This window comes from Sarcophilus harrisii, chromosome 5 (genome assembly GCF_902635505.1).
Source record: "Sarcophilus harrisii chromosome 5, mSarHar1.11, whole genome shotgun sequence".
NCBI classification, from domain to species: domain Eukaryota; kingdom Metazoa; phylum Chordata; class Mammalia; order Dasyuromorphia; family Dasyuridae; genus Sarcophilus; species Sarcophilus harrisii.
Genome location: NC_045430.1, coordinates 98,312,960 through 98,335,746, shown reverse-complemented (window position 1 = coordinate 98,335,746; position 22,787 = coordinate 98,312,960). Strand labels below are relative to the sequence as shown.

At 32.8% G+C, this 22,787-nt stretch overlaps 1 protein-coding gene across 2 annotated transcripts in view; it reads left to right on the top strand.

Annotated features, from left to right (window-relative positions):
- Positions 1 to 22,787, top strand: part of TMTC1 (transmembrane O-mannosyltransferase targeting cadherins 1) — a 228,488-nt gene that overhangs the window by 142,137 nt on the left and 63,564 nt on the right. For both annotated transcript variants that reach the window (XM_031938103.1, XM_031938102.1), the window contains exons 11-12: positions 1,348 to 1,461; positions 22,424 to 22,567. In XM_031938103.1, coding sequence (XP_031793963.1) covers positions 1,348 to 1,461; positions 22,424 to 22,567 — 258 coding nt within the window. The remainder of the gene's footprint in view (positions 1 to 1,347; positions 1,462 to 22,423; positions 22,568 to 22,787) is intronic.

Sequence of the window (22,787 nt, the reverse complement as noted above, 5' to 3'; positions counted from 1 at the left end):
ATGGAAGTGGATTTCTTTGACAAAGAGAAGATCTAACTCAGTTTCAATTGATCAATGATGGACAGAAGCAGCTACACCCAAAGAAAGAACACTGGGAAATGAATGTAAATTGCTTGCATTTTTGTTTTTCTTCTTGGGTTATTTCATTTATATGTTAAAAGTATTTATTTACACATATATGAAGTATATACATATATGTACAGTATGGGTTAGCTCCCTAGAGGGCCTTGGAGTCAGTCAGAGTTAGGATAAATTAAAGTCCTTGGTCTTTAGAGGGAGAAGTGAAGGAAGCAGGCAAGCAAAATCCTGGAGTCTGGCGTCACCAACCTCTCTCCTCATCCTCCTACCAAGTGATTCTGGACTCTCTTATCCTGCCCTCTAATCCTTGCCTACAATTATGTTAACACCAAACATTCAGCAAGCACCAATGGTGAGAAGAATCGTTATCCAAATATATGCTAATAGAATCATTATCTCACATCGAATAGGTAATTAGTTTTAAGTGCTTGGTTGTCTGATTCAAGCATACCTTTTTGGAGTTTCAGTCCTCTAAACATATGTACAAAATATTTATATACATATTATAAAAACATAATAGATTCCTTATTTATAATAAAGAACTAGAAGCAGAAGGGTATGTTTCAAATGGAAGCTAGATGAAGAAATTATAGTGTGTGAATGTGTTGTATCAGAAAAAAAAACAAAAAGGGATAGTAGCAAAGAAACCTGGGATAACTTATATGAATTAGTACAGAATTAAGTACAGAATGGTTGGATCATTTTACAACTCCACCAACAGTCTATGAGTGTCCCAATTTTCTCCCATCCTCTCCAATATTTTTCATTTTCCTTTTCTGTCATGTTAGCCAACCTGATAGGTGTGAAGTGGTAGCTCAGAGTTATTTTAATTTGTACTTTTCTAAACAATAGTGACTTGGAGTATTGTGATAGTTTTGATTTATCTGAAATCTGAAAATTGACTATTCATTTTCTTTAACCATTTATTGACAAGGTGATGTGAATTCATTATGTTTCTAAAGTAAATTCCATACTGAAGGGCTTTTTGGCTCTTCTCCATATTCATTTCTAGTATGTAAAAAAGTTTTTCAATCTACTTGCAGAAAGATGTTACTTTATAAATATTTCTATTAGTATGTATACCTGAAAGCATATGACTGTTTTCATAGGCATATGAACAGTTTTTTAATAACCTTAATTAGATCAAAGTAGCAACATTCTGAATATAAGTGCATTAAATTTCAGAATAAAAACAGACTTAGCAAACTGTTCTTAAACAGTTATTCACCTATTTTCCCCTTTCCTTCTTTCTCCCCCTTCCTCCTACAGATCTGGAGTTGAAACTTTGCCCCATAATGCTAAGGTGCATTACAATTATGCTAATTTCTTGAAAGATCAAGGTCGTAATGAAGAAGCTATCTACCACTACAAAACTGCCCTCAAGTAAGTTTCCTGCTATGTACAATCTGGATTACTATTTATTACTGAATTCTGTCCTGATACACATGTGTTTTGTTGGGTATTGTTAATGTTACTGTTTTTATCCTGATAGTACATAAGTTCTGTTATATTCTGTTATAACATATAGGTCAAGTTAATATCTTAACTTGAAAGCCTTTTGACTTTGTATTAAATTTGGGATTTTAATCAACTTTTTGTGCTTTCTTATAAAAGTTTCTAGAGCCAGGAAGACCTGGTTTCAGGTCACACCTCTGATACATACTAGCTGTCTCATCCTAGGCAATTTATTTAATGTCTCTGCTCTGAGCAATATTCTAAGACTGTAAGTTGCAGAAATGTGCTGACCTGCATTGGTGGAGAGTTTTCTTATATGTGGTCCATAGACCTGTCCTTATCCCTAAATATTTAAACTATGAATTTGAATGTATGTTGGTAATAATAATAGTAATAATAATAGTGGCTTGTTAACATTTATATCATGTTATGTGCCATTGCTTTATAAGTATTATCTCATTTGATCTTCACAATAATCCTCGAAGTTGGGTGCTATTTTATTCCCATTTGTAGGTGAAGAAACTGAGGTAAACAGAGATTAAGTGACTTGCCCAGAGCCATAGGGATAGTTTGTATCTGAGACCAGATTTGAATTCAGATATTCCTGACTCTAGGCTCAGTAATCTATCTACTAAACCATGTAGTTTATAAGCAGGAAGTGGTTGTCAAAATGTTAGCAAATTCCTAGGACATTAATGGTGATATTTAATTAATAATATGTATGTAATATGAAAACACTAAATCTCACAACTTGGGAGAAATTTCTATATAAGTAAGTATATTTGTGTAGTAAAAAAATATTTATTATCTGTTGGCAACATTGAAATAAAAATTCAGTTGTAAGAAATTTAATTTCCTTGTTGGAAATATAATGAGAAAAAACCCCAAAACTTTCAAACACACACACATGTATATCAATGTTCAAAATAAATAATACTTCCCTTCAGGAGGGTCTGTTGTTAAATATCTAACAACCATTCTCCCTCCTCCAAAAGAACACATATACTGTTGAGTTTAAATTGCATTATTAACATTTTCCCTATCACTTTCTTAAGGTCAGTTAAGCAATAAAATAAATCAAATCCTGATCTGTAGCATTTCTGAGATGTAAATAAATGCTCATACTAAAAAAATTAATAATAAACTCTCATAATCTGGTATGAGGTGGCTCCAATACATTTCTGCCAAATTTCCTTTTTATCCAAAATCTTGCCAACTAAAGATATATTTATTTCTCCAATATAAGGAAAGCAAAAAAGTGAAGTTAATAATGCTTCCATATTCAGGATCTGTCACAGGTAGCTTTTGAGGCATTAAGTGAATTAGTGGATAAGAATACTGGACTCAAGAGTCAGGAAAATCTGAGTTCAAATTTGAACTCAGCTATTTGACTCTGGAAAAGACATTGTCCTTTAGTTTGCCTCTTTAATTCTAAAATAAGAATAATAGCAGGACCTATCTTAGGAGGTTATGAGAATAAAATGAGATAATATTTATAAAGTACATTGCAAACCTTAAAGTACTATAAAGATGCCAGGTGTTATTATTTTAAATATTCTAATTCTAATTAATAATTATTGATATATACTTATAATGTTTAGAAAACACCAGCTACACAATCTGATTTGATCACAGCAATTCCTAAAAAGTTCCAAATATGAAGGAATCCAGAAATTAATCCCCCCAAAATTCATTTTGAAACCCTGTGCTCATAAATTGATCTAGCTTTTGCTTCCGACAATTACAAGCATTATAAGGTAAAATAAATCTTCTCTTCAGGTGTATTCTCTCCTGCTTAAGCAATGGCTTTTAGTGTCTATTCTCATTGCTCTTTCTATAGAATTCCTGATTCTTGTGTTTACAGAATGCTGTTTCTCACAAAGATTGTCCTGTATTAGATCTCATATACTGTACTGTGAAAACTGAGTTAGCACCCTGGATACCTTAGAATCAGCTGGAGTCAGGATAAGCAAAAGTCCTTGGTCTTTATTCTTGGTCTTTAGGGGTTGAAATGAAGGGAATGGACACAAAATCTCTACGACCTTCCTTTTCCTCATCTATAGTCCAAGTGACTCTGGTTCTCTTACTCTACCCCCTAATCCCTCGCACAATTCTCTGTATACACCAAAAGATCGAACCAGAACAGAATAGTGGGAAGAGCCGTTTTCCAAGTATATGCTAATAGAGTATTGTACAATCGGTAATTAGCTTAAATGCTTGGTTGTCCAGTGCATCAACTCAGAGTTTCAGCCCTTTATATCTCCTGCTTTCTTTTGTTTTAGAACACAGGTAGTCACACCATCCCTGACTTCTCAGGGAGGTAAGAACCCCAAAAAGGAGGTAATCACACCCTCCCTGACTTCTCAGGAAAGGAGGTGAAAACACCGAAAAGGAGGTGATCATTCCCCGCCCTCCACCTCGACTTCTCAGGAAGGGAGGCAAAAGCACTAAAAATAAAAAGGAGATGATCACACCCTCCTTAACTTCTCAGGAAGGGAGATGAAAAGCACCAAAGCGAAGTGGGGAGTCAAGCCAGATATTGCTAGCGGATTTCTGGGCTGAAGGGTCTTATTAGAAACAGGTATGCATAAACCTCTCAGCATGGGAGGTATTACACAAGCACATAGCAATAACACACAGGCTGTTAGTGATGACTCTCCCCACAGTCAGTGCAGGCTTAGTGTGGTGTAACAAACATGAATTGTACATACAATTAGTGATATGACAAACAATATAAATCAACATGGGACTTTATTCCACTATATAAGATCTCACACTACTAATTTATGATGATTTTAATTTTAATCTTTGAATGCTAGACTATAAATTATTATATAATAATATATATAATATAATAATTTATTATTATAAATAGGCAGTGGGTATTTGCCTATTAACTTGTAGACTAATAGATATCCCTGAGATAAGACTCTTCTTTTACATATGTTTATCCAGGTGGATCTATGGGAAAAAGGAAAAAAAGAGTACAGAGCCAAGCGCATTGGACAAGGTTATTTTTTCTGCTAGTCTACTCAAATTCCTAGCTTGTTTATGGGTAATTGTCTTGTATTCTAGTAAAGGTCTAGAAGGGGTTTTACAGAAAAACCTTTACAAAAATATGCACAAAAGTGGTCCGAATGCATTCACAAAAAGATTTTATAGAATTTTCAAAAGACAATTTCATCAATTGCACTTGATATTTATTGAGCATCTATTATACTTATCTGTTATATTTGTTTCTTAACATTTGTGTGATTATATTACCTAATTCTTCCTAATATATTGCTTAGCAATCCCACCAAATAACATCAATCAATTTATTTTTCTAGTTTTCTCTTGACTCTTGGGCATATATTTAAGAGTTACTACTTAGTTCTGACCTTTGCTTACAAATACTTTTATTTTATTAAAGTTCCATTTTCCCCCTGTAGTCTTATTTTTATTGTTGCAGAGTAAGTTATTTTGGGTTAAAAGTTCATATCATTTGCTTTTTTTGGAATATTGTATTCCAAGATTTCTTGTTTATAATGGAAACTACCAGTTTTATGTGCTCCTGATTGTGGTTCCTTGGTACCTGAACTCTTTTCTGGATTCTTTCAGTCTTTCTTTTTCTTTGGTGTGGGAGCTCTGAATTTAATTTATGACATTCCTTGGACTTTTCCCTTGAATTTTCTTTTAGGGAGTGATTGATGCATTCTTTCTTTCTGTCTTTGCTTATTTTCCTAACAGCTTTCATTTGGTAAAGATGTTGAAATAGGAATCAAGTTATTTTTTTTCCAATTACAATTTTCAGAGACTTCAGTGACCTGCTTTACAGATCAATTGTTTTTGATATCTGATGTCTTTCATTTTCTTCTTTTTTAAAAGTCATTTTAATTTTGTTTCAGTAGTTCTTGGTCTCTTGAAGTAATTGATTTTTTTTTTGGGGGGGGTTTACTTTAATTTTCAAGGAGTCTTTACTTGGATAAGGTTTACTAGTTTCTTCTCTAAACTATTGTTCTTCCAATTCCTTCCTCCAGAGCTTTTATTTTGTTGGGTTTTTTTGTTTGTTTGTTTGTTTCATTTCTTCTAATTTTTAATTTGTTCTTGTGGAAAATCTATTGTTTTCCTATGAGTCTTTTGGAATTGTTTTGGCATTACAATCTCCCTCTACACTGAATTTTGAGAGCATCTCTTAGATCTCCAATAATTTTTCTATAGTGATAGATGTCTTCTTGCTTTACTCTATTTCCTTTCAAAGACATAGTAATAATACAGATTACAATTATAACCAAGATACCTTTCCAATAGTTCAATTTGCATTCAGAGGTTTAAAATAACATTAGAATTTTTTAGAATAACAAATAAGCATTGTTGGTTTCCCCCTCTGTTTAGATTTATTTGAATATTTTCTAGTACTATATAGTTCAGATTTTAGTTTTAATATTATAGCTATTTGTTTGATTTTATGTTTTTCTACTTGATTGTTACTAAAACAGGAAATAGAGAATAAAATATTTGACCTTTGTCATTGTTGATCAGAAATAAAATAATAAAGATGATAATTAGGCAAATAAACTAGGTTGAATACACTGGGTTTTTTTTATAGCTTTTTATTTACAAGATATATGCATAAGTAATTTTTTAGCATTGACAGTTGCAAATCCTTTTGTTCTGACTTTTTCCCTCTTTCCCCCTACCCCTTTCCCCAGACGGTAGGTTGACCAATACATGTTAAATATGTTAAACTATAAGTTAAATACAGTATATGTATACATGTCCAAACAGTTATTTTGCTGTATGAAAAGAGTCGGACTTTGAAATGATATACAATTAGCCTGTGAAGGAAATCAAAAATGCAGGTGGACAAAAATAGAGGGATTGGGAATTCTATGTAGTGATTCATAGTCATCTCCCAGAGTTCTTTCCTTGCATATAGCTGGTTCAGTTCATTACTGCCCTATTGGAACAGATTTGGTTCTTCTCATTGTTGAAGAGGGCCACGTCCATCAGAATTGATCATCATATAATATTGTTGTTGAAGTATATAATGATCTTCTGGTCCTACTCATTTCACTCAGCATCAGTTCATGTAAGTCTCTCCAGGCCTTTCTGAAATCATCCTGCTGGTCATTTCTTACAGAACAATAATATTGCATAATATTTATATACCATAATTCATTCAGCCATTCTCCAACTGATGGGCATACACTCAGTTTCCAGTTTCTGGCCACTACAAAGAAGGTTGCCACAAACATTCTTGCCCATACTGGTTCCTTTCCCTTCTTTAAAATCTCTTTGGGATATAGGCCCAGTAGTAATACTGCTGTGTCAAAGTGTATGCACAATTTGATAGCTTTTTGAGCATAGTTCCAAATTGCTCTCCAGAATGGCTGGATGCATTGAATACACTGTTAAAGGAAGTTACAAAATAGTGCATATAATCTGATAAGAAAATTTCTTAGCTGCTGAAAAGTTGGAAGTACCCTGAAAGAAAGCATAAAACTAAACTTTGGCTTTATTAACTGCATGATTACTTAAGTAAGTCCTTGTATTATGACCAGTTCTTAGATCTTAGCTCAATTTATGAAGTTTTAAGAATACTGAACTAGAAACCAGGCTGAAGTTTTATTTAAATTTTCTGTAGCATTTTGATAAGTTCATACCAAGAAATGACTTTATGAAAGTTTTTGTTATTTTTTTAATTCTGAAGTCTTTTCAGGTCTATAGTCGTGACTATAGTACTAATTCATCCAATGGGAGGAGCAATCTTTTTTAATGAGATTTTTTTTAGTAATCAGTTCATTTCATGGTCTAAAATTTTCCTACAGGAAACCACACATTAATTTCAAATCATTGAGTTTATCAAGTATTTGAGTTGTTTTTCAACTTCTGATATAAGACAATTAAAAACACAATAACTATTTTGTTCTTTCACCCCCTTTTTTGTTCACCACATAGAATATCTTCACATCTGTATCTTATTTGCTTTAAAAAGAAGGGAAAAAATGCTTTCTTCTACTTAATGCAATTTTTAAACCGTACTAATCTGCATGTAGTAAGCATGTTAATTAAGTTATCTTCAGCTCTTTAAAAGTCTAGAAAGCTCTGATATTTTACATTGGGCCTTCAAAATAGAGTAAGAAATTGTCAATTTATGCTTTTTTTCTAGTTGTACAGAGGAGCTCTTTATTGAGTTTTAAAAAGAGATAGAGAATAATAAAAATTTAATAAAATATAAATGTAGATGCTAAAGGCAAGATAGGTATTGATTTATTTTGATAATCATAGCAGCCCCAGAGAACTCTCCTGAATTATTTATTTTACCAATGGAAAATCCCCTATTTGACTTTTCTTGAGAAAACAACAGTCTAATTTTAAGCATATGTTTAATTTAAATGGAGACCCTGAGAGTACATTACATTTCCCTGTTTCTATGGGAAATACAAGGAAAGCAGCTAGGTGATGTAGTTGATAGAGTGCTGAGCACTTTTCCTAAGTTCAAATCTGTCTCAGAAACTTATTAGCTGGGCAAATCACTTAACTCTATTTTGCTTCAGTTACTTATTTATAAAATAAACTGAAGAAGGAAATGGAAAATCACTCCAGTATCTTTGCCAGAAAATCCCCAAAAGGGTTCATGAAGAATTGGTGTGACTGAAACAACTGAATGACAATAAGAATATATTTCAGGATTATCATAGTGACTAGCCAGATACCATTTCTCTGAGTCTATGGGGTTGGCATCTTTCAGCAGTCCTTATCCTTTACATGTCTGTGATGTTTCTCCTGGGTTTATTGTTCTGGGGTTCCCAGAACACATTTATCCCATACCCTAGTACGTCAGTTCTATTCATCACTCAGATTGCTGAAAAACAATTCTATTTTTGGCTCTTGTCTAAGAGATTCTCCCTATCCAGGGGCCAATAGGTTGGGATACGGTAAAAAGAACTAAAAAAAAAAACAAAAAACAAACAAAAAAAAAAAAACCCCACAAATGAGATATGATAGGAAATAGGTATTTCCACACAGAAAAGGGAATGTTAAGCAATAGCAAAACATAGAGTAATTAGTGGAAAACCTAATACAGTCAAGTCTCATTGACATATTTACAAAGTAAGGGTTGCTAGTTATCCATTTTACATGTTACCATTGGTTCCTCACTTCTAATGTTTTTTTCTCTCTTTGAGCAAACCTTTCCATTTTGGACAGTTTGTCTCTATTTTTCTTGCCATAATAATTTTCTGGGGTAGCCACTACTATCCTATTCCTGTACTTGGCAGTTGCTTTTGAAATTCACATAAAGAGCTACAAATAGGTGATGGTCCCTTCTCAGGCACAAGCTTGCCTAAGAGGCTGTCAACTATCTTGCAACCAGGTAGAAGTATTCTCTCACATCTGAATCTTTAGGAAGTTCAGAGAATAGTCCTTTAAAAGAAGTACGTTCCTTTAGTATGTCCATGAAGATCTGCATTCAGCAGCCAATTAAAAGACTACATCAACACACTATCTGTACTTCTGAGCTATTATTACTTAGAAGCAATCAGAGGATACCCATATTTGCTCGAAATGAAAGGAGGTAAGATTTCATTCCATCTTGGAGGAAGGAAAGTAGTGGAATTCCATGTACTTAACTAGAATAGAGTTAAGAATAAGAGTTAACTAGAATAGAACTGAGTAGACACAAGAAAATATTTAAAATTTGTAAAAAGACTCCTTTCACTTAATTTTGAAAAATCCATTTATTTGAAATACAATTTTTTCATAATTATTTCAGCATTTGTCTTTAAGTGGGGCACTGAGTAATTTTTATTTAATCAGATACACAGAGAATATTGTTTTATAAGCCATTATTACTAACTCCACACTAGCCACCCAAAAAAAAACCGTATACCTTATATCACCAATATTCATCCTCATAGGGCCCAAATTTTCTTGCCTTTTTTCCATACACTATTGCTTATTTCAATGTATGAGATCAGTGATAGTGTTTTTTCCACCCAGTTTATATTAAAAATAAATAAATAAATAAAAGAGCACAATTCTGCAGTTAGCTTCAGAAGTGCCTGACTGTTTCAAAGGCAGTAGAATTATAGGAAGATATAAAATGGTATAATTATGCTATGAAATAGATGTGGAGACTATATACTGCATGATATTCTGAAATTTTATTATAGAAATTTTAATAACAAGTTGACCCCATTGTGAAAGTTTTTACTGAATTTTGTCTGACTTTTCTTTAGAATTAGTTTCATTTCAGATCTTTATTTCAAGTGCTCCATAATCTTAGAAAATAAAGAAAATTTCAGTTTTTATTTTTAAAAATATTTTTTCAGGACATCCTAACTATTATGTTATATCATCAAAGGAATAAGTATCATGGAGGAGTTCCCTTTATGCCTTCACATAAAGCACTGTTTCAGATTTTTTTTTAATACTGTTGACTGATTTTATTTCACAAAAAAGACTTTTGGATTAGGCTTAAGCCTACTAAGTAAGAAACTCTAACCATTGTTAAAGAAATAAATCATTTATGGACTGCTTCTTATAGAAAATATTCTTTGGCAAGGAGAAGTCCATTTAGAATGTGCTTTAAGGAGTAATTATGGTTACAGAAAGACGGACATGCTGTACTTGTTAGAGAAGTCAACCGTATTGACATATCTAGTCCAGCTAGATTTCTTTTTCCTGATAGCCTAACATAAACCTCCTCTTTAAACAGATAAATAAACTTTCTTATGGATCTGGCAAATTTATGGTTTTAGTACAATCCTATTAGTTTCTCTTGACCCAAATTATATTTAATTTGTTGCATGGTAGGGGACAGGTATCAAACACATACACACAAACACAGTTTTAGGGGAATTTAAGAAACATAAATCCTTCTTTTAATAGACTTATACAGTTAAAAGAAGAGTTTAATCCCCCTCTATCCACAGATCAGACAATATAATTAATGATGTAGTCATAAATAAAAAATTATTTATGTGGTACCATGCTGATAATACCCAGCAATCCCTCATGAAATATAAACACCTCTGTCTGAATCAAAATGGGGAATGTGGTTGACTGAGATTAAAACAGTGCTCTTAGAGGTTTTAAGTAGCTAAGCCCTGGACATAATCAGCAGTTTTTGAGTTCAGCTATTTGATAGTTTGAAAAGAGAGCTATCAGATAAGGAAGAACCTAGCTCTTTACCTCTTGAGAAGAAGTAAATTTTCCTTCTACTTGTCTAGGAATAAATAGCCCATTTAGCCATTAAAGAGTTATTTCAAGAGAAAAGGGTAAAATTTGGCTTTACCATTTTGTGTAATTAAAACATTGTATAATTATATAGTATTATATGTAAAATTTCTAAAATTAAGCAAGCATTAAAAAACCAAATAAAGTCTTCTTTATATTTCTTGGTGAATTATGACTTCAACTGATTATCCATTTCTAATGTCTATTCAAAATATGTACATTGATGGATGATATTCCTGCAGCTTCTTGTGATAATCTAGATAAAAGGCATTTTCCCCCAACCACTTCGTTTCTCTATTGTGAAGTGAGGCAGACCTCTTTTAACTGATTATGTATCTCATCTGGGAGACACTGAGATATTTTAGGGTTTAATGTAATAAATAGAATTTTATCTATATGTGGAAGCACATGGAATTCCTTATTATCTTTTCAATTTAGACTCTGACCTATATGTTGTCTAAGATGGTGACCTCTTTAGTGTACATATCAATCTGTTTTTTGCCTTGTTTGATATTAATAATCAGTGTCATTGATCTAAAGTATATTTTGTTGCATGTTTCTAGAAATCTTAAATGACTAATACATTCATGTGTTAATCCATTCCTTGTGGAATTCAGAATAAGTTAAATGAATGGACTCAAAGACTATTTCTTTATAATTCAATGACAATGTAACAGAAGAGCTCTAATACAGGATCCTGGGAATCCATGTTTAGCCAAGTACAGTTTAACATTTTTATCAAGGATTTGAATTAAATCCTTGATGGTTTTCTCATTGAATTTGCAGATGATAACAATAACTGGAAGGAATAGGTGATTTTATAAAGGATTTAATTGAAATTTTAAACATTCTGATAAAACACATGCTATTTACATCTTAAATAGAAATATAGTCTTGATATCCAAAGCTGAATATTAAAAAAAAGATAAAATCTACACTAGATTAATATCCCTAGTGATTATCAGCACAGAATTTTAAAGTAAAATATTAGTGAAAACCTACATGTCAAAAATATCATACGCCATGACTGGATAGATTTATATCAAATATGGAGAGCTGATTCAATATTCAGAAAATTATAAACATAATAAACTATATTAGAGCTGAAAAAGTTTTTTCACAAAATACAATTCCTATTTTTGTTAAAAATAAAATGAAAACCCTATAAGAATAAATAGATCTTAAAATAATATATTATATCGTTAAATTTGGTGCTTGTGTTATGGGTAATGGAGATGAACTAGAAGTCTTTATAATAAACTTAAGGGTAATGGCAAGGATGTGCATTGTCATTATTTGGTATTCTATTAGAAATACTATAACAGATGAGAAAAAGAATCCAAGGGAATAAACATAGTTAAAGAGAAAACAAAATTGTTTCTTTCTCTGCAGATAATATGATGGTTTGCCTCGAGAACTCTTGAATGTCTGCTAAAAATTTGATTAAAAAGATTATAAACAACTTAAGCAAAGTGGTAGATTATAAAATGAATCCTCTGGGTATTTTTATTTGCCTTATGCTTGGCATTCTCTGGCTTCTCATTCTGACTGAGCTTCCCTTGCTTCCTTCACATCTCAGCTAAAGTCTGATCTCCAAGAAACCTTTCTCAACCACCTTTAATGATAGTGTCTTCTGTTGTAAATCTCCAACTTATCCTGTAAATGCCTTTTTTGTTCACAGTTGGTTGCATGCTGTCTTTTATCTCCACACCCTTTCACATCTGCTAGAATGAAAGTTCCTAGAGGGCAGGGGCTGTTTTTTGCCTCTCTTTGTATCTCCAATTTTTAACATGATGCCTGGAACATAGTATATACTTGATAAGTGTTATCTAACTGATACTACCAGCAAAACCCAGCAGGAAGATTTAAAAAGAGCGATTCCATTTAAAATAACTACAGAAGATAAAAATATTTGGAAATCTGTCTACCAGGGACTCACACAGTTACACAGTTATGTTCACAGAAATTTAGACAGACCCAAATAATTGGAGAAATAGTAATTGCTTTCGTTTATTAGCTGAGGCAATAAAATGAACATGACAACACTAAATTAATTTTCATATCTTGTTCCATAACAATTAAACTACAAAAGTGTTATTTTATGGAGTCAGAAAAAAAAATGATCTTATTTATCTAGAGAAACAAAAGGTCAAGAATCTCAAGGAGAAAAATTAAAAAGTAGAAAATCAGGATAGGCATTATTATATTATACAAACTATACTAAAAAAATTGCTTGGCAGTGGTTTAAAAATTAATGAAACAGATTATGTTACAAATGAATGAGAGGTATATTGAGCAAATAAATCAGGTAGGCTAATTTTTTATATATTCAAAACTCAAAATTATTGGTGTAAGAATTCACAATTTGACAAAAACTGCTAGAATGTAGTTTTACAGAAATTAAATCTAGACCAAAATTTTTAAACATATACTAATACCAAGACAAGTTCCTAAAGGCTACACAATGCAAACACAAAAAGAATGACATCTTAAAAGAGATTAGAGGAACAAGTCAAAAAATACATATCAGATTTTTTGGATAGGGGAAGAGCTTGATGTCAAACAAAGTTTAGTGAGGATTAAAGGGAAAAAATAATAACAAAAGGAAAATTTTGATAATATGATGGAAGTTTTTGCACAAATGAAATCAATGCTGTTGAAATTTAAAAGAAAAACCACCTAAATGGGAAAAACATATTTACAGCAAATTTCTCCTGTAAGAGTTTCATTACTAAGATATATAGGAAGTTGAATCAAATTTACAATAAGAGCCAGTCCCCAGCTGATAAATGGTTAAAGGATATGAAAAGACAGTTTTATGAAAAGATATGAGGAGACACATAGAAAAAAATGTTACTTCTCTGTGGTTCTAAATCATACTCATCAAATTCTGAATATTGATACAAAAACTGGAAAATGATAATACTGAAGGGACTTTAGGAAAATAGATACATTGATGCATTGTTGATGGAATTTTGAAGTGGTCCAAATATTCTGGGAAAAAATTGGCATTTGTTCTCTTCTGTACGATGTGTATCTCATATTTCACTGACCAAACTTTTTTTAACCACCACAAAATAATTTTTAGTATAGTTTGAGATGTAGTGCACCCTGCTTTTTAATTTTTTTAATTAACAAAAATTTGTTCTTCCCCTCTCCCCCAAAATATGACAATATTCATAATAAGAATAAAAACATATTCCCATATTGTTTTCATCTAATACTATATCAAACTGCATATTTCTCTGTCAAAAGGTAGATACCTTTTTTTTATCATCATTTCTATGCAGTCATGATTGGTCATTGCATTGATCACTATTCTTAAAATTCTGATCAGGATTCTTTCAAAAATATTTATCTTCACAATGCTTTGTTGTTACAGAATAGTTTGTTCTACTGGTCCTCTTATTGATACCTTTCCTCTTATCTACTCAATAGTTATCTTATATGTTTTGATTTATTTTTCTGTATTATTGCCAATATAAGATCCTTGAGGACCAGAACTAGTTTTCATGTGTTGTTTTATTTTATTTTTTTTATTGTAGAGAAGGGATTGTTGTTGTTATAACAACACTTAGCATAACTTGGCACATAAAAAATGCTTAACAAATCTTTATTAATTAAATGGTTGTTTGGAGAGTTTCTTACACTCTAGTGATATAGTCATGTGTAAGGTAATAGCAAGGTATAAAACAAAAACCTCTTGGGAAAGAAATTATGTCTTTCAGTGCAGATTAATAGATGTTTTCTAATTTGTAGTCTTAAAATGATTGGCTGATGCACTGAGAAGTTAAGTGGTCTCTGCCTAGTCTTGCATGGGCAACATATCAGAGAAGGGAATTGAATTCAAGTCTTCTTAATCCTCATTGTACATCTCTATTCTTTACATCATCATATAAAAATCTATTCTCTCATACAAAATGTGTCCGTTTTAGCATCAAAATTTTAAGTCAGTTTTGTATTGTACTTACACTTGAGTCCTATTCTAAAGTTTTATCATATTATAATGCAACCCCTCTGCCACCCCACATTTTCCTTCTTTTTCTGAAGACAATGTAGACTGAAGGCAAGACCTGAAGAGGGCATGTATTCTTGTTATCCAAGAACAACCTTAAATATACGTTCATTAAGATTCATCAGCTTAAGGTTAGGCAAAGGGAGATAGATATTTTTTATTCATAGTAACTTAACAGAATCCAACTAATAATAAAATAAAGGGGTTATCATCTCCACTGATGGAAGGGCTAGTTAAATATATATAAGATGTGTTGCCCAAGTATAATATACTTTCCACATATTTAAATGTAGATTCCAGGGAATTGTGAGTAAGTATTTCTGGGATGTTATCCTGCCCTCCTCAAGGGAGACTTTGATTCCTCCCCTGAGTAGAGTGGGACAAGGGCTATGAGACTGGAGTATTGGATAAGAATTATATCTATTTGTTTCCTAAATATTGCTAGGTTAAATTTTTTGTAGTGATTCAAGCTGCTTCTTTGATAAGTTGCATAATGGGGTGTAACATGTATCTGAAAGTGTTACTCTTTCCGATTAAATGGTAACTATACAAAAGATCATCATAAAGAATGAGTACATTTATTTATTTAAGCAGCCAGCTAAATGAAATGTATATAGGCATATAGGTTTGGGTATAAGTTGACTTTTTTAGGATGAAATTTTAAAAAACCCAAAATTTAGGGGTGAGAGAGGGAAGTACTAGAAGAAGGGTGGAGGGAAAAGTAGAGTGGGGTAAATTATTTCACATCAAAGATGCATGAAGGAACTATTGCAGAAATGGGGATCATGAAAGGGGGAGGCAGGCTATGCTTGAACTTTATTCATCTCAGTTGGGTGTAGAAATCTATCTTACTTTATTGGATAATGGGAGAAAAGGGAGATATAAGGTAAGGGAAGTGGACTTATAGAAGGGAACAGAAATTGGGGGAGGTGGTGGTTAGATATAAAATATTTTTGAAGAGACAGAAGAAGAGAGAAGCAGACAGACAGAGGCAGATGAGGACAAATCTATCTTATTCTGTTGGCAAGGAGGGGAAGAGGGAGATAAGGTAAGGTGAATAGACTTATGGAAGGGAGCAGGAAATGGGTGGGATTGTGGTCAGAAACTACACCTTGCTAAAATATATCACAGATAAGTAATATTAATACAAAATATATGCACCAAATGGTATAACATGCAGATTTTTAAAGGAGAATTTAAATAGTTTATGGAGGGAATAAACAATAATTCTCTCTCAGAACTAGAGGAATCTAACTAAAAAAAAAAACAAAGGAAGAAAGAATTTAAGGAGATGAGTAGAATTTTAGAAAAGTTAGATCTCTAGAGAAAGGAGAATGAGAATAGAAAAGAATATACTTTTTTTAAATGATATATTGGCACCTGCTGAAAATTGGCCATATTTTAGGGCATTGAAAACCTCACAATTAAATGTAGAAAAGCAGAAATATTAAAAAACATCATTTTCAAGTGATAATGCCATGAAAATTATACTCCATAAAGGATGGTAGAAAGATACATTAAAAATTAATTGGAAAATAGGTAATCTAATCCTAAAGAATGAGTGGATCAAAAAACAAATATAAACCTAATTGTTATGGGCCAGAACTTTACTTGAAACAAGGATTCTTACAAGGTGCTAACTCAATGGAATTGATAAGACCATGGTTATCTAGTTTGGCATGATTACTAATAGTTCTGTAGTTCAGTACATGTACTTAGTACTTAATATAGTTCTACAAGAGTTACACCTATTTTCTAAGATTCACATCTATGATAATGTAATTATAATAGAGCATATAAGTTCAGACAAATTTAGCCAGATTCACTCCATCTCACACCACTGTGGTGGCTGTCCTGTCCTCTTGCATGTCCTCTGCTGAGAGCAAGCTAGCACGGGGCCCTAGGCAAGGAGACAATAAAGAATTTAGACTTTAACACCTGGCTATTCTCATGGTGATTACTCTGCTGAAACAAAGGCTGGTCCATAGACCTCTAGAAAACCAACCGCCTACATTTTGGGGTCTGAACGTGGGATTAAGGATTTAAGTCCAGACTGACACAACCCTGAGTTCAGTGAAAAAGTCTCTGTGACCCAGAAATTAGGGTAATTACAAAAATAGACAAGAAGGAAACTTAGTTAAGGGCCAAACTAGTATTTCAGCTGAAATGGGACAAATGTTTAGAAAGGAGCCTTTTCCACCTCAAGGAAAATGTGTAGAAAGTCTGGTTAGATTAATAAAAAATTAAGGTTTAATTGTAACTTGGGAGCAGATCATTGAACTTTTAGAAACATTACAATACTTGTCTCCTTAGTTCTCTAAGGAAGAAGAATTAGATCCAGACAAGTGGAAATTAGTAGGAGAGCAACTAAGTAAATATTATAATGATAATGGTCCTGATTCAATTCCTAAAGAAACATTCTGTACATATAACTTAATACAAGTGGCTTTAGGAAATTATATAAGTCATAGAATAAAGAAAAAGAAGAAAGTGCAGGAGGGGGAGAATACTGAAAACTAGGTGAAAAGCATGAAGAATTAAACAAGAATGGAGTGAAGTACAGTTCTGATGAAATTAAGGAGTGTGGTGCTTCACAGCAGGAGCCGTTAGGGCACTTCCCATTCCCTAACCTACCCCCTCAATTAACCCTTCATGGGTAGAGGAAGAAGGAGGAGGGGGAGGGGCAGTGACACAATCAGCATCACCTATGAAGCTGCCTATGACACGATTACAAAAGGCACTAGTTAAGCTAAAAAAGGATAGGATATATCGGATTTAATGAATGCATACCCTGTGATTGAAGAATTTGATTCTTCAGGTCAACAAATGAGAAGATACACTCCTTTTAATCTGGAAAAAATCAAGGATTTGAAAAAGGTTTGCACTCTTTATGATTCTACATCATTTTATGTTAAGATGGTACTAGAGAATTTGGCTTATGAAATTTTAACCCCTAGTGATTGGAAATCTATAGCAAGGACATGTTTAGAACCTAGACAAAACTTGTTGTGGCTTTCTGAGTATAGTGAAGTAGAATACAAGCCCAATGAAGACTGGAGTTAATATACAAATCACCTTTGACCAACTAGCAGGTAAAAGTCATTATGCAGATGCTTTAGCACAGATTAATTACCCTTTGATAGCATATGAGCAAATTGCGGCGGCTGCTATCAAAACATGGGGCACCTTCCCAGGAAAACTAGAGAGAGGGAAAGCCTTCACGAAAATAGAGCAAGGTCCCAATGAACCCTTTCCTGATTTCATGGGACATCTGCAGACAGCTGTCATATGAATTATTGGTGAAAATTCAGCAACAGGAATGATTATCAAACAACTTGCTAGAGAAAATGCTAATGAAGTTTGTAGACGAATTATACTGGAAATACACAAGGATACTCCTTGAGAGGAGATCATAAGAAGACACTGTGCCACAATGGGCACAAATGCCTTTTATATCCAGGCTATGATGCAAAACATAGGAAGACAGGGTCCTTCCTGGCAAAAGACTTCCAGAGAGACTCATCAATGCTTTCAATGTGGTAAAGTGGGGCATTTGAAAGCTCAATTGGAGACATAGAGAAAGAGTGAGAAAATAGGATGGGAGAGACCCAAAACCCCATGTCCAAAATGCAATAAGGGCTTCCACTGGGCCTCAGAATGTAGATTGACTCAGTGAAATGAGAGGTGGAGCCCAGCTCCAAGACCTCAAACACAAAACAGGTGGGGCATGATAGCAGCCAAGGTTACACCCAGAGAGTCTTTAGAAGTTCAATAATGTGATATGATCAGTCAGCAGAGAAGCAATCAGATGGTAGAAAGGGATTACAATTGGGGAGAATACAGGTTTTTTTTAACCCAACAGAAGGGCAGTGTCCAATGCAAACAGCTCCAATATAATTGCCAAGTGATGAGAGATCCAGAAAGTGGTAGATAGAAGGGACTGGATAGATTGTATCTCTATAGATGGAGAAAGAATCAGGTAGGTGCCAATGAGCCATATTCACCTTGTCCATCAGAGACAGAAAAAAAGAAAAACCTCGAAACGAAGGAGAATATCTAAGAAACAGCTGGCACTGAAAGTGCATGGTTGATAATGAGACTGTTATAGAACTTCAAAACCATCAGGAATTATTGGATTCCCTAAGATGAAAAATTGTTGATAAGACTGTTGCAGAACTTCAAAACCAACATTGAATTCCTTGAGACATGATAAGAGTATTGCAGGACTTCAAAACTTTCAGGAATCATTGGATTTCCTGACACATGAAGTAATGGACAATAGATTGGTTTTGGACTATTTTTAGGGCTTTTGGACATGTATAATTCCTCATGTTGATTCATGTTATTTGTTACATCACTACTAGCCTGAGTTATGTTACTATGTGCTTGTGTAATATCTCCCATGTTGATGGATTTATATATACCTGTTTCATGTGAGACTCTTTAGAAACCCGCTTAATCTGGTTTGATTCCCCATTTCTTTTGGTTTTCATTTCCCTTCCTGAGAAGTCAGGAAGGGCATGATCAACTCCTTTTTGTGGTTCTCATCTCTCTGAGAAGTCAGGTAACATACCAAAATTTATGGGATATGGCTAACACGGTACTTAGAGAAAATTTTATGTCTTTAAATGCTTTTAGCCAATAAAATAAAGATCAGATCAATGAATTGGACATGCAATTAAAAAAAAAATGAAAGAATAAATAAAAAATCCCTAATTAAAAACCAAAATCGGAAACCTTGAAAATCAAATGAGATGAATAAAAGTGAAAACAAGAAATCATTGGACTAGTAAATAAAAATAGTACATTTTGGGGGGAAATAAAAGATAGATAAATCATTGGTTAATTTCATAAAAAGTGAAAAAGATGACTGTGACCAATGAAGATGAAATTATAGCAGTTATTTGGAACTATTTTGCCAAATTACATGCCAATAAAACTAATAATCTAAGTGAAATGAATAGATATTTACAAAAATACAAATTGCTAACTCCATAGAAAAAAAAATTCTCAAGGGCCAGAAAGATTAACAAGTCAATTCTACAAAACATTTAAAGAAAAATTAATTACAATACTATATAAACTATTTGAAAATGTTGGTGAAAGAATCTTACATCAAATTCTTTTTACAACACATATATGGTGCTTATATCAAAATCAGGCAGAGAAAAAACAGAGAAAGAAACTATAGACTAATTAAAAAAAAAAAAACCCAACCCTAATCCTAACCCTAACCCTAACCCTAGGGTTAGAGTTGGGTTAGACCAATTTCTTGATGCAAGAAATTTTTAAAAATTTATTAAAGCTTTTTATTTTCAAAACATATGCATGGACAAATTTTGAATATCAATTGATATTAATATACTTTATATCAGAAGTTCAGGATTGGTTCAGTATTAGGAAAACTATCAGCATAATTGACCATATCAATAATAAAACTGATAAAAATCATATAATTTCTGTAGATACAGAAAAAACTTTTGGTTTTTGCAAAAAAAGAATCTATTTATGTTAAAAGAAAAAACACACTAGAGAACATAGGAACAAATGGAGTTTACCTTAAAAATTATAAGTAGCATTTATCTAAAATTATCAGCAAGTTTTATTTGTAATGCACATAAGCTAGAAGTCTTCCCAGTAAAATCAGGGTTGAAGCAAAGATGATCATTATCAACACTATTATTCAATATTGTATTAGTTATAATAGCTATAGCAATAAGAGAAGAAAAAGAAATAAATCAATTGAGACTAGGCAATGAGGAAACAAAACTACCACTCATAGCAGAATATATGATGTTGTATTTTAGAGAATCCTAAAGAATTTATTTAAAAAGTAGTTTTAAAAAAACATTTGATATGGTGTTTACTACTCAACAACTTTAGGAGAAAATCCAGAAGCAGAATAGAGATCTGTATACAACATTTATTGATCTTACCAAGGCCTTTGATACTTTCAGTCAAGAGTACTTGTGGAAAATTATGCCAGAACTTTGGTTACCCAGAGAAATTCATCAGTATTGTTCTTAAGTTTAATGACAGCATGCTTGCCTGGGTTCTGAATCATGGACAATGCTCTTGAACTTTCCTAGTCACCAGTGGAGCAAGGCTGTGTACTTGCTTTCATCCTTATTAGCATGATGTTTTAGCAATTCTGTCAGAAGTCTTTAATGAGAATGAAAATAGCATCAAGTTCAGCTACCACACTGATAATAAACTATTTCACTTGAAAAGGCTACTGTTCACAGATGATTTATTGTACATTCAATGCAGACTCTGAAGCTGAAATGCAAGAATCAGTTCTCTATATCTTGTGCTAATTTTGTTTATATTTAAACTCAAGAAAACACAGGTTCTCTGCCAATCAGTACTGCATTATCCATACATGGAATGATCAGTTACAGAGAAATGTAATGGAGAAATTTTGAATCCTGTTGATAAGTTTACTTATCAGTATGCTTTCCAAAGATATGTGTACACATGATAAAATTGACACACATATTGTCAGAGCTAGCCCAGTATTGGGAGAGGCTAAACAAAAGTATGGGAGAAAAGAGTAATAGATTGCCTACCAAACTGAAGTGCCTCAGAGCCTTTGTGTTGATCTCATTATGCATGTCCATGAAACCTGGATAGTATGCTAGTGTCATACTAGAAAACTGAATTGCTTCCATTTAAATTGTCTTAGGAAGATTTTGAAGATCACCTTGCAAGATAAGGTACTAGGCATTGAGGTTGTTTCTTAAGCTCAACCAGCAAGCATTCAAATTCTGTGGCATAGAATGCAACTCTGATAGGCTTATGTTTTCAAATGCCAAATACATGCTTGAAAAAAAGTCTGTTTTACTGAGAACATATAGTTGTTCACATGGTAGTCATAAGAAGTGATATAAGAACACTCTTAAAGTCTCTCAGAAGAACTTTGGAATTGATTGTGTAACATGTAAGATACTGGCAAAGGATCATACAGCATGACTTGCTCGTATCAAAGAAGGCACTATGCTTTATGAGGGAAGCCGAATTTCAGTAACTCAAAAGAAACATGAGATGTGCAGATTAAAAACATCTCCAATCCAAATATTCATGTGACCTATTTTTGCCCAACTTATGGAAAAACCTTCCAAGCTCATATAGCTCTGATCTGTCTTAGTCAGCAGGTACACTGTATTTTGACTCCAACAAAATGATGTCGTTTTGGTCCTCTTCAGGAATGAAAAACAACCAACAATCAACATATATCAAATTATGTACTTTGTCAGGAAGGGAGAGAATCTGGAATTCAGAATTTTAAAAAATGAATTTAGAAATTGTTTTCACACTCACATTTCACAATTTCAATTGGGTAAATTGAAAAAAATAATGCAGATTAAATCTTAAAAAAATAGTCTGGAGAAATGGGTTCTTAACTTATTACTAATTAGCCATATGGCATTTAGCAAATCATTTATCACCCCAGACTTCAGTTTCTTCACCCTTGAAATTAAGGAATATAATTAAACAATCTCAAAGATTTTAGCCCAATCTTTATAGGAAATTTATGAAACAGCTTTACTGAAAGGAAGAAGATAATTTTCATGTATGATTTTAGGAGGGGAATATGGGAAGGGAAGAAGTATACTTTTCTGACTAAAAAGCATTTTGAACATACTTTCTCAGGTTGTATCCCCATCATGCAAGTGCCCTGAACAACCTTGGAACATTGACCAAAGACAGGACAGAAGCAAAGGAATATTATAAAAAGGCTCTACAACTAAATCCACAGCATAACCGGGCTCTTTTCAATCTCGGAAACCTATTAAAGTAAGTTAAATATTCTACCAGAAATTAAGTGACAATATAAGTATAATCATTCTTTTTATTTTGGAACTGTAATATTTTATATATATGTATACATGCATATACACATATATGTGTATGTGTATAAAATTATATACATATATGTATTTTATTCATGATTTTCTCTCTCCATCCCCCAAAGAACCCAAATAAAACTATATCTTATAACAAAGAAAAAAGTAAG